The following is a 12294-nucleotide window of genomic DNA, read 5'->3' as shown; positions in this document are numbered from 1 at the left end:
ATGTCCCATTTTGCACGCAAGTTTGGGGGTTTTTAAAATCCCATTACCATAGAGAATTTCAGGACGTTACATTGAGTGCTGATGTCAGCGTCTAATCAGGACTGGAACGAGCGAGCGACGTTTTGGTCTTTTTGATAGCAGTTCAAGTTCAGCGCAGGATAAATGACGTTTGCGATAAAATTATGGAAATGCCCGTTCAGGAACTTTTGCGTACAAAACTGGGGTGTGGGTTTGAAACTTGGCGTCGCATTACTTCGAAGGAAGAGTATTAATCACGTGTGTTTGAAAAAAATGTTCTCTAGAAGTCATTTGGGTGTGTGGAGGGTGGAGTGGCTGTTTTCATGATGATGAAATTTAAGTTTGATGGTCATGGGTATGTCCTAGAGAAGTGCCGGAGAAGTCCTGGAGAGGTCATGCTGAAGTTCTTTGGTCATGGAGAAGTGCTGGATGAGTCCAGGAAGGTTATGTGGAACTCCTTAAGCGGTGGTGGGTTTTATCCTATGCGGGTCGGTTATTTTGGATTCGTTTAATCTGTGCGAAGTTTTGTTATAATTGTGAAATGTAGGAGGGTAAGTGGGCATTCGATGGTGAAAAGAAGAAAACAAGGAATGCATACAAAATATTTCTTTTTGGTAAGTCCGCGCGGAAGACCGAGGACAACGTGTGCGTGGGAGTGGCTCAGAATCCGACCTGTAACTTTTTCTCTTATCTTGAAGCACCCGTGTCCCTGCTGAAATGAGGTGGGCCCTGGTCTGTCAGGCTTCGAACTTTCCCGAAACAATGAACTAAAGCACAGACTGGTGTCTGAGATGACGTCAGTTGCTGTCTCCCCCGGCCGGAAATGAAATCACCTTCAACTTCAGCGCAAACAAAATTAGTGTCGTTCGCCAGAACTTCACGTCATCAGATCGTATGGTATCAGATTGGTTTTCAGAGCGATTCGATCTGCGTCAGAAACCGTATTTGTAGCTGCTTACGGATTTGTGTGATGAATTAGATCGGGGTAACAGGGTAATTACCCGTCTCTCTAATTTGATTCTGTCCTATATTGGATTATAAACAGATTAGAAATTATTACCACGTCACACATCATGCTCGTAATTAATCGCTGGGCGATCTGTCAGGATGATAAAAAGAATCTTTTGACTAGGATTCTTGTCTGAATTGGAAGGTACTCGGTTCGAATGTCGGCACTACAGACGAAGTAGGACACGATCCAGACGTTTCAGGCAAGTATGAAAATGGCTTTTGTATTCTTGGTTGCTACGTCGTGTGGCCTGGTAGAAGTTTGCCGACGTCTCAGAGGTTTTTTGCTATCTCCGTTATCAGATCATTGTCTAAAATAATCGCCCTGATGATGGAGGGGGCATCTACCAGACTACACGATGTTGCAACCCAGAATATAAAATCCATCTATGTAACACGATACTTCTGTTCCAAATTAAGTTATTCCCAAGGAATTCTTGCCTTGTTGATCGAAGTTCATTTGAAAGTTCGGAGTACATGCTTTACGTTTCTAACAAGTATTTTCCTGTAGGGCCATAACAGTTCACCTAAGTCCCAGTTAACTTGACTGCAGGAACACCTAAAGGGGTTTTGAACGGAAAATGTTGTTCGGAGCGTATGTAAATGTAATATGCTATCAACCCAGACGAGATTCGAACTGGGTACCCATTTTGGCTCGGTATCCAGAACCTTGTTTGTACCAGAGGGAATATTAAAGTACCTATAGTTTGCGTGTGCCCTTGAAATTTCTATTATAATGGTTAGTGTACCTTTATTGACAGGTTTTATTAGAATCAATTACCAGACTTTGTAGCGTACATGTAGACGATAGATACAAAGTTCCACCAAAGAGAAGAACTCGTTTTAAACTTTCCTGTAGCATTGATCACTCCTTTTTAAATGCCCTTGTGAGTTTCGGGGATAAGTTTGTCGAAAACTTCAATTGTATTGACAAGACGAATTGCTTCGAAGGCATTAAATTTTCATTGTGACTTGTGACGTCGTACGACATACCAAGGGTACCAACAAATCGATTTTCAGCGTTAATATATGCCAGTAAAATACACACGTCGTGATATGTGAGAGGGGTCGCGTATGTGTTGTGCGAATAGTAATGACTGCCTTAATGCTGCTCTTGTCCTGTAACGAATGAGCCCAAATGTTCACGGCATTCTTCGAATTCAAGATGACATGTCTCGTGAATACTGTGCTGGTTCTGTTTCAAGTCTCGACGCACCACTTTTGCATGGATTACCCGTGCCGTTATGAACTTTTTCTCTTTTCTTACAGATACATTTACCAGGCGCCGGCCCTGAGGGTCATCTCACCTTCAGTGTTCCATGTGGAGCTGCCGCACCTCAAGATACTGTAAGATTGTCGACTAGATCTCTTGTATCAAGTACTTAAGTTTCTTTGCACAATTTCTAAATATATGCAGCCTTGCCAGTTTTCGGAAAGAAAGTAACTGACTATCTGACCCACGTCACTTGGCTGTAAAACTGTTTTGATACCGAAATAATATTTTCCTGCGGAATTTCGATAACCATCTAGAAGGCTAGAAGGTGTGGTAGCCCAGAATATGAACTCTCGGCCGCTGTGGAAACCTCAGAAGTCATGTATTAATACATTTTTATCAGAAACGTTTATGAATGCATGGTGTACTAGAATCATAATTTTGTATTAATACCTAATACAGTGTACTGACTAGGCTACGTGGTAGGCGACCGGGGTTCTTACCATCTAGTGCCGACGTTAAGAATTCCTGACCTTCAAATGAACTGAACAGACAGTCAAAAAATTAAATCCCACCGCTAACGGGTTTTTTTTTTGAAAATTTAATAATCGCGTTAATGAATCAGTCATCTGGAAATTTTACGTGTTATTTTTCTTTTCCAAAAAAAAAAAAAAAAGGTCAGTGCTCAGAACAGAAATATTTTGTCAAGAGTTTGTGATTACAAGCTTTAGTTATGTCGTTATGGACTTGGAGACAAAAGCATGTGCTGTGAGATGAAAGATCAGTGTCGAAGTGGCTTGAATACCGTCTCTTGTTTCCTGACAGGCGCATTGTGCACACTAGCCTGGAGCAGATCCCGGACCTCAGCCAGCTTAAGACAAACAGCATCCTTCACATGATGTGAGTATTTGTCCTCAAAACGGTGAAAGTTTCTTCTGTTGTATGCTGGTAGTTTTCCATGGCAACGTGGTGACGTGTCACCTCTGCGTTGTGACAAAGCGGTCGCCCGCCCAATCGGCAGCTGTTCCCTTGTTGCATATCATACGCCATCCGATGAGCTAGCCAGACTCGAAAAATGAAACAGCTTATTTTAAGAAATATTTGTTTTGTGCAGTCAGTAGACCTGATAGATGCCAATTTGAAATTCAAGTGATGGTTCGTCACTGTTGGTGGGCTTCGATACAATTATATAAAATAATTACGTGTTATATCCAACAAGATGTTTATGCTATGTGCATCTGTTAGGTTAGGTTAGGTTATTATAATCATTGCCATGCTAAGGCTGTTACGAGACTTTGGACTTAATGCGTTTATGTCTGTAAGATTATAGGCGCGTGTTTTGCTTAAATTGCGTAATGCTGCTAATGGATTATCGGTTTGCATCCCTGAACATAAGACATCTGGCGAACAGTTGCATTCGCTGTGCGTAGTTCTCGAAGGTTGTTATTGTGACAACTGGAAGTTAATTAGTTTTTTTTTAAAGATAAAAGTGATAACATTTCTATGGGCTCCATAGTAAACGCGAGTTTTAAATAAAAGGGCAATTTCTCGCTGGTCTGAATAGAATGAAGACGCATCGTATAAAATTTCGCGATCTTGTCCCAAGTCACTTTTTTGCCATGTGATCTTCCGGGTGGTTTTATCAGCGTTTGAAAGGTTCTTATCGCCTCCATCCGTAGATGCTGCCCAGCAACAAGGCTAAACTGCGTCATAATTCGCGCCCTGACAAACTCAAAAGCGCATGCGAACATAGGTAGGGAAACGCGTCCTAACCTAGTTACAGCTCATTTCTCATTTCCGATTCGACTTCTGCCCTCGCCATTTTCTCTCCGCGCTCGGAGTAGGGATTCGACATCACGTCCTCAGAATATCCGCCCTTTGCAGTCGCTCATAAAAGAGATGTTCGTCCTTCAATTCTTGGAGTCAGTGTTTTCGTCGTGGTTGTCCTCAGTCCCTGCAGGCAAATACCAGACGCGACATTTCCTTTCGTCTGCTTGGCAATTCATCATTCACAGTCATCATGGATCGGTAAGTTGACTAAGTGACGTACCTGTTGCCTTAATGTTGATGAGTATGTCTGCGTTTTGTTTATAATTTTATTCTGTTTGGAATCTTCCACAGAGATTTGGAGAATAACCTCATCAAGAAGGTGCCCTCTGGTGCGCTCACCGTCAAGGCAGAGCAGCTGTGAGTGGGTTATTCCTCAGCAAATAGAAAAATGTGTTTTTGTTAAGGAGCTACTCAACCTATTAAGAGTTCTTGCGTTTTCCTAACTTATCAGGTCTAATCTCAGGACGTTCCTGCATTGCTTTATTCACACTCGATTTTATTGTTTTTGGAAGAGTTGGAAAATCCCTTTCAGTAACACTCTTTAAAAATTCAATTTTGTAAGTCTTTATTCCCACTTAACATATGAAGTATTACGCTTAATAGAAAGTTCACTGAAAATGTCGCTCAGTTCACTGGCTTCGTGGACCAGACTCCTTTAATAACGCAGTTTCATCGACGTTAACCTTGTTTTAATCCATTCATTTTACAGGCTTCTTGAATACAATGTCATCGAGGAGGTAGAAGGACTCGCCTTCAACGGATCACAGGTTGCCAAATTGTAAGTACGCGTTTCAGATATTTTTCACACTTGTTGGGGTTCTTCAGATTTAAAAAGCGATTTAGATTGTTGTCGCAAATTAATTATTCTTATGGTAGCAGCTTTGTTTATGAATCACCAGTCTTCATTGTTGTCCCACTCCGCTTCAACAATAGCCTTTGAGCCTGCTCAAAACTCGTGGTTCTCTAATCGATTATTCGTAATCGATTGTGCTTGGTCATATCGACTAGCTCTATAGGATCCAAAATCGTTTTAGAATGCCGTAGATGAATATCGATGTTTCTCGATGCTTCCTGAATCTTTGCCACTAGCCACAGCGTTCGAGACGATTAGACGATGCGATGAAATTGGCCACGACTGGCAGCGGGTGGGTGGGGGGGGGGGGTTGATAATACAGCGCGGGTATGCGCCTTCACTTTGTACTGTTCATGTAATGTGATCGGAAAACTTCAGGGGAACAAACAGGTTGTAACTGTTATGATGTTTGTGTTGGAGGAATAAGACACTGAGAAAATTGGTTCTTTGTGGTCCTTTCAGGAGCCTGAAGGGCAACCGAGCACTGCGACATCTCCACCCGGACTCGTTTGCCGGACTCCGGAGTCTGCGGTACTTGTAAGTTCTGTTTGTTCGTGTAATTGCACGCCTTTGCATGCAGTCGTGAGGATGAATCTGAGAACGACCGATGTGTACGTGAACAAAGGACGAAAAGATTCAGTAACACTTCAACCGCTGCTGTTGGTGAGCCTTGCGATTAGACTAACTGTCACACGGACGTGACGGAGAAGTTGCCACCCGAGCACGGCGCTAGGTATGAAACTTACAAGAAGGAAGACTCACAGATACCAGTCAGAGACTGGGGTGTGCACATATAATGCTACCAGCGGACTGGAAGTATACTATGAACGCCGTACTTCTGTTTGACGCCCGTTCTAATATTTGGGAAGGAAAAACTACGTATTGTAACGCTGTCTTGTTCGAGCTTTTTCACGAACTAGACCTCAATTAGAACGACGATGAACTGGGAAATTATACGGAAGGTATACGTTGCTCCGAATACGTATAATGTCTTATTACCAATGCTAATCCTCGAATATACCTTCCTTTTGGAGAAACTTTCTCTAGTTTCTCTTCAATATAATTTATGACAGAAAAGTTTCCCACTTTACGCTCGCCTAAAAACGAAACTTAATGACGTCACATTTGCTTAAACGGAAGTGAGAACCTTAGGAATAAGTTACCATTGGTACAAAACCTACCAACTTTACAACAAGAACTCTGGGTACGCATATTTGCCAAGCACGTCCTTTTCCTGCCTAACAAATTTTCTAAGCCTTGAGACTAATTTATAAATTTGTTTATTTAAGTACTCATTTATTTGCGTTTTATTGTTTTATTTGATAACTAATTTATTTTATACATTTATTTGGAAATCTATTTTATGTATTTATTTATTCTTTCGTTCATTAATATATTTGTTTAGATAATTACACTACTGATGTCACTGGATAAAATAACAGAATTTTACTGCTTTGTATTTGTTACATATTCACTTATGTTTTGTGTCATGTTACAATTTTTTCTATAATGAACTTTTTAAAACAGATATTATGTTTTATTTTGATGTCGTTATGTAAACTAAGGGCCATTTGTACCAATGCAAACCAAAATCAGATGTGACTAAATTTAATCAAAATACTTCGAGTAGTTGCAAAGATGAAGCATGCAGACATGTGTACGGACATGTTCACACTGTGCGCTTTGTACACATTGCTGTTGTCTCGTTTCATGTGCAAGAGACCTGTCAAAGACTTCTATAACACACCTGCCTACCAGCGGGTTGCAGGAGCTGGATGTCCTGTGGCTCGAAGATACTCAAACGCTCAAAGTGTTTCCGTCCATATACAACTTTGAGGTACGCACGTTCAGTTGTTAAATTTTGGCTCAGATCAATCAGCCTGTAAGCATACCTAACCACGTGCTTTATCTATATTTAGTTTTGAAATTGTGAAGCCAACAAGCAGTGCAATTGAGGTAGCATTTACGTAGAACATCATAAGTCCGTCTCAGTTTGATAGAATTTCTGGAAAGAGATCAAATTCGTGTATATTTTAAATAAAAAAAAATAGCCCATTTCTTTATACCTTGCCAATATAACCCTGTGGTGTTGCAGTATATCAAAGAGGCCTGGCTAACATATCCATACCACTGCTGTGCGTTCCACTTCCCAGCCACACACGATCCTGCTGAATATGCGCGCCACCAGGTATGAACTACAGTGACCTCTAAACCTTTAAGTATAAGGAAGAATCCAAAGTCCTCTGTTGTTGATTTTGGGTGATGGTTGTGGAATTCTTTTCCATTTGGTTGCATGAGAGGTATGCGTTCCATAAAAATTTATTTTTGTTGTTAGTGGTTATCAGTTCTTCAAGTACAAATATGTAAGCGCAGATGTGATTGGAACACAGGATCTGGTTGAACAGAGGTGTTCAGAGATGACAACACCTGCTCCTCCTGGTGAGGAGGGACGCAGGCGGCGCCTGGCGACTGCGGACCAGACAAACGACACTACTCCTGGATGGGGCGGACTCGGAGCAGCTCACTCCTCTGTTCCGCTGCCCTCACTGGAATCGCATGGCACTTTCCACCAGGTGTGCTTATTTTTATTGATTTTTTGATTGTCAACAGTTTTGTTCACTTTTTACAAAGATTAAAGTTGTCAATCTTAAAAGAAATATTTTGAGCCCTGTTTTCAGAACCCTTAGGCTGAAACTCATGTTGAAAAATTCCAGCAAAACAGTCTCTAGATATTACTGGAGAATATTAACTGGGCATTCAACTGGCCGTGTTGCAGTGTGCTTGTGTTGTGTTCCAGTCGGGGGTTAAACTCCAGGGAAAGGTGCATGCTCTGTGTGGGAACCTATCCAAGAACTACCGGGACGTGACATGCCACCCAGCTCCTGATGCATTTAATCCGTGCGAGGACCTCATGGGCAACTGGGGGCTCCGATGTGCCGTGTGGCTTGTGGCCGTGGCCGCGCTGGTGGGCAACCTGTCTGTGCTACTGGTTCTGCTCAGCTCCCGCTTCCGCATGACCGTGGCCAAGTTCCTCATGTGCAACCTGGCACTTGCAGATCTCTGCATGGGCATATACCTGCTACTCATTGCCTGCATGGACGCTCATTCCATCGGCGCCTACTTCAATCACGCGATTGATTGGCAAAGTGGTTAGTGTCTCAGCCTGAATCACTCAGAGGGTTCATCACTTCATGTTAACCCTCCATTCCTCTAAGCAAGTGTTGGGATATATAATATATTCTCTTGTCATTTGATGACTCACAGAGAAACATTATTTTGTTCTTTCAGTGACAAACTGTGATCATAATGAACCTTACTTTCAGATAAATGCTTAATCTGTTCACAAAAACCATCATAATTTATGAACCAACCATAAAACATTTTTCGTTCCATGTTGTTACTTCAGATTTTATGAAAAATTCTTTATGAAACAGCAGTATGTATTTCAGACATCAGCATAATATGTGTTTTAGTTTTGTTAGATTTCACAAACTGTTGTAGTTATCAGGTTTAATGGTAATCGGCCTTTTGGGCAGGATACTAAAAATTATGGATATGTCACAGTCCACTCTAATGTTATGAAATGAGGACAGTAACTTAAAGAGGGGAACGCTCGAGACACACTCTAGTGTATTTATGGTGCTGTAGGTGCTGGCTGCCAGGTGGCAGGGTTCCTCACTGTCTTCGCCAGTGAATTGTCCATCTTCACGCTGACTGTAATCACTAGCGAGCGCTGGTACACCATTACATATGCCATTCACCTTAACAAAAGGCTTAAAATCAGCACAGCGGGCAAGATTATGGCAGTGGGCTGGGTGTATGCAGCTACCATGGCTGCCCTGCCTCTGCTTGGCATCAGTGGGTACGCCAAAACGAGGTGTGTTGTAGGTTTCTCATCGAGTAATGGAGTCAAACTTAGTACAGGGCTAAAATCATGGCAGTTGTTGTCGTCGATTACTTCTGCTACTTTTCTGTTCCTTGTAAATGGTTATACTACTGCTTTATCCAGGCTGTTGTTGTGGTAGGCGCACATGATTTCTGGTGATCCTACCATATCCTGTCTCTAGCTATGTAGTGGCTCAGTTCATTGTCATATTCACTGAAATTCACTGTTTCATGTACAATTTACCTAAGCACCATGTTCTAATCAGTACATAATTACAATTGTTATGGTAACTCTTTGTTCAATGCAAAACATCAGTGATGGGGCCGCATGAAACAAAAATAAATATGCCTTTACCAATACTCTTTTGCGTGACTGTAGAGCACAGAGCTGTCTCACGAAGAAAAATTTAAGAACACATGACTTGTGAAATGAAAAGTTAAAGTTGTTTAAATATGTTTTATTTATGAATACTTCTACTTTAAAATTAACAGGTAAAGAAATGTCTCAACATATACTGTGTGTGTTGCTTGTACTGAATAGTCTGCAAAATGGAGACAAATTCACAGCTGAACATTTGAAACTGTGCTGTTCTCTCATCGCCCAGTTTCTGATAAACAAATGAATCAGTAAAGAAGAAAGGAAGTAATGTTTAAAATGTCTTGATACTTATAATTAGTACTGTTAATATCTTTATAGAATCTATCTGAATCGCCTAGGATGCCGATACACCAAGGTGCATAGAACAGACACAGAAACTCTACGAATTCCGGTACATACTGCGGCCTTCGAGTTTTCTTAGGTTCCTGTTGAGACCAGTGATGCTCATGCTTGTTTATTGACAGTATCTGCTTGCCAATGGAGAACCAGGATCCTGCTGACCTGGCTTACTTGGTGACACTCCTCTCCTTCAATGGACTGGCCTTCTGGGTGATCTGTACGTGTTATGGACGCATGTACTGCTCCATCAGAGGCGGTCAGGACGCTGTGGCAGCTCTCACACGTTCTGACATGACAGTTGCAAAGCGCATGGCACTGCTTGTCTTCACTGACTTCGCATGCTGGGCGCCGATCGCATTCTTTGGCTTGACTGCTCTGGCATGGCACCCACTGATAGATGTGCCACACACAAAGATTCTCCTGGTGTTCTTTTACCCACTCAACTCATGTGCCAATCCGTACCTGTATGCCCTCCTTACGCAGCAGTACCAGCGAGATCTCTTTATTCTGCTAAGTCGCTATGGACTTTGTTCTCAGCGTGCTGCCAGGTTAGTTTGACTTTCTGGATATTTGTAGATACATAGATATAAACTAAAGAGGGTCTGTTAGCTTCTTGTACTTAATTCAGTGATTCTTGATCTTAAACCTTTTAAGTCAAACAATAGTTATTAAGTTCTGAAAGCTGTGAGAGTAAGTGTACCGTAACAATAACAAACACTGGCTGGTGCTGATGGATTGGCATGATGAGCCTTGCCAAAGATCAGCCTGCTTTCTTATGTGAATCGCAGCGTAGTACGTGTATTCAGTACACGACGTGTTGCATGCGACAGGTACAAGGGAGCAGCAGGGATGGGGCCGCAAGAATGCAACATCGTTGGAACGTGCACTGGTCGCGTCAGGCGATTGACCGGAAGCAGACCCAATCACCGGGGATCACTCTTTACCACGGTGACATCGATGGACAGCCCCGTCACACGACCTGGCTCACTCACAGCGGTCCCTGAGTCTGCCAAACAGGACACTACAGTAGAGTTGCTGCCCCTTAGCGATAATGAGAGACAGTGTCAGTCACCACAAGGCAGCTGCAGTGACAACAGAAACAGCGTGCCTTCCAACCACAAGAGCACGACTCTCCTCTAAACCAAACACCTTGCTCCGTTTCACTTACGTTCATACATCAGTGGTTTTATATGAAAGTAAATTAATAGTTACCAGTACTTGAACTTTAGGGTTTAATGGTTTAGTGGTACGCTGTTGCAGTGCATGGCCAGCTGGACTGCACATGACTGATATTGGTTAGACTGAAGGAATGTAAAGTTTGTCCAAGTACAGACTTGCGGGAGCAGACGAATAAAGCTCCATGCATTATACACATCAGCAGCAACTGAAAGTGAGTGATGAGTTTCCCACTTACACCACTTTGATGATGTGCCAAATGTTGGGACCAAACCGAGTTTAATACTAACCACTGATGTTTCCGGACATCTTTATGCAGGAGACGTTTGATGTATTTAGTGAGTGTTTTTCACCCTTTCAGTTTGATATGAAAACCAGATACAAAAGAGCATTCATTCTGTAGTCAGATACCAGTTTGAGACTGTCAGGGACCCAGTGTTCATCAGTTTACCTACCTATCCTCCTGTTTAACAGACATGATAAGAATAGTTCTTTGTGTTAAATAACTAATTAACTTGGGTTTGATTGACTTATCTGTTAGATATGTGTAACTTTCTTGTGTTATTTTATTTAGTCATTTAACTCTGTTATTATTGTTGGCTGCACTTTGGGTCCCAGCTCCTTAGCCCCAGAAGGAAGGCAGAAACTGTGATGTGTGCCAAAGAGAAGGAAATATATACAACTTCAGAATGAAATTATCGACCTAGTTCTCCTTTACTCTGCTTGTGAAGTCTACATGCCGATTTCCTTTAGTGTTTTGTCGGGCATCGCCAGATGGGAATTTAATTTACTTCTGTCCATGTCAAAGAGCACTAGCTGTTAGTCATGGGTTTCTCACCATGGAGGTGGCTAGTTTAAAGTGCTTTCAGGGCAGATAACTGCTGGGTACACCACATTAAGCAATGGCCTGCTGATTGACTGTTGTGCACTAAATAAAGTGCATGTTGCTGGGTTATCTTATGACCTTGCTAAAGCATTTCATTGTGTAAGTCATGAATTATTACTACCAAAACCAAATTTTTATGGAATTCGAAATATAGCCGATCAATGGCTTAAATCATACCTTCAGGGCAGAAAGCGTGTTAACTTATGAGGCATTGAATCTTCGGGTTCTATTACCAAATGGCTTAACCCAAAAATGTTTTCTTCAATTATAAACTAAACAACTAATAACGTTTGTGTTTTTATTCTGCTTGTTTGAATATTAATCATTACGATTTAAAAACGTACCAATAATGTGGATGCAAATGTAAAATAAGGTATAGCTACGTAACTACCAACTACATTTTCTTTCACCAGAAAGGTAAACAATGGCATCGCACCATACCCGACTGCCAACATTGGTTGCTACCAGAGATACCAACATACAGAGCAGTACAGCAACTTGCTCTGCTTTAAAATAATACAAATTCAATCAGATTTAGTGCATCGCTGCAATGAACAAGACCTAGAATACTGTGTTGTGCAAGTGGAATCTAAATTCTCCAACATATATGTCCTACCTATACAGGCTTATTCATAATTCCCTAACACATTACAAAAAATCGCTAGACTTGAATGGCGCAATGGATGGTAACATAGGACAATTGTGAA

General features: G+C 41.6%; 1 protein-coding gene and 1 long non-coding RNA gene across 3 annotated transcripts in view; one reads left to right on the top strand and one right to left on the bottom strand.

The window, feature by feature from the left end:
- The window catches only part of LOC110833841 (lutropin-choriogonadotropic hormone receptor), a 137309-nt gene extending 125913 nt beyond the window's left edge, over positions 1-11396 (top strand). For both annotated transcript variants that reach the window (XM_087352755.1, XM_087352754.1), the window contains 12 exons: positions 2296-2373; positions 3065-3139; positions 4361-4426; positions 4779-4847; positions 5385-5459; positions 6642-6759; positions 7018-7110; positions 7313-7495; positions 7720-8071; positions 8571-8799; positions 9651-10073; positions 10356-11396. In XM_087352755.1, the coding sequence (XP_087208881.1) occupies positions 2296-2373; positions 3065-3139; positions 4361-4426; positions 4779-4847; positions 5385-5459; positions 6642-6759; positions 7018-7110; positions 7313-7495; positions 7720-8071; positions 8571-8799; positions 9651-10073; positions 10356-10665 (2071 nt within the window). In that variant the 3' untranslated portion in view covers positions 10666-11396. The remainder of the gene's footprint in view (positions 1-2295; positions 2374-3064; positions 3140-4360; positions 4427-4778; positions 4848-5384; positions 5460-6641; positions 6760-7017; positions 7111-7312; positions 7496-7719; positions 8072-8570; positions 8800-9650; positions 10074-10355) is intronic.
- On the bottom strand, positions 9251-12138 carry LOC147873223 (uncharacterized). The gene is made up of 2 exons (XR_015536166.1): positions 11932-12138; positions 9251-10531 (listed from the first exon to the last, which is right to left on the bottom strand). It is a non-coding gene; the product is annotated as an uncharacterized LOC147873223 (long non-coding RNA).
- Between the last annotated feature and the right edge of the window lie 156 nt (positions 12139-12294).

Source organism: Zootermopsis nevadensis, unplaced genomic scaffold (genome assembly GCF_977971745.1).
Source record: "Zootermopsis nevadensis isolate Lab colony 2312 unplaced genomic scaffold, Znev_1.0 Znev_ptg000021l, whole genome shotgun sequence".
NCBI classification, from domain to species: domain Eukaryota; kingdom Metazoa; phylum Arthropoda; class Insecta; order Blattodea; family Termopsidae; genus Zootermopsis; species Zootermopsis nevadensis.
The sequence above is the reverse complement of the archived record's forward strand: the minus strand, read 5'-3'. Positions and strand labels throughout refer to the sequence as shown.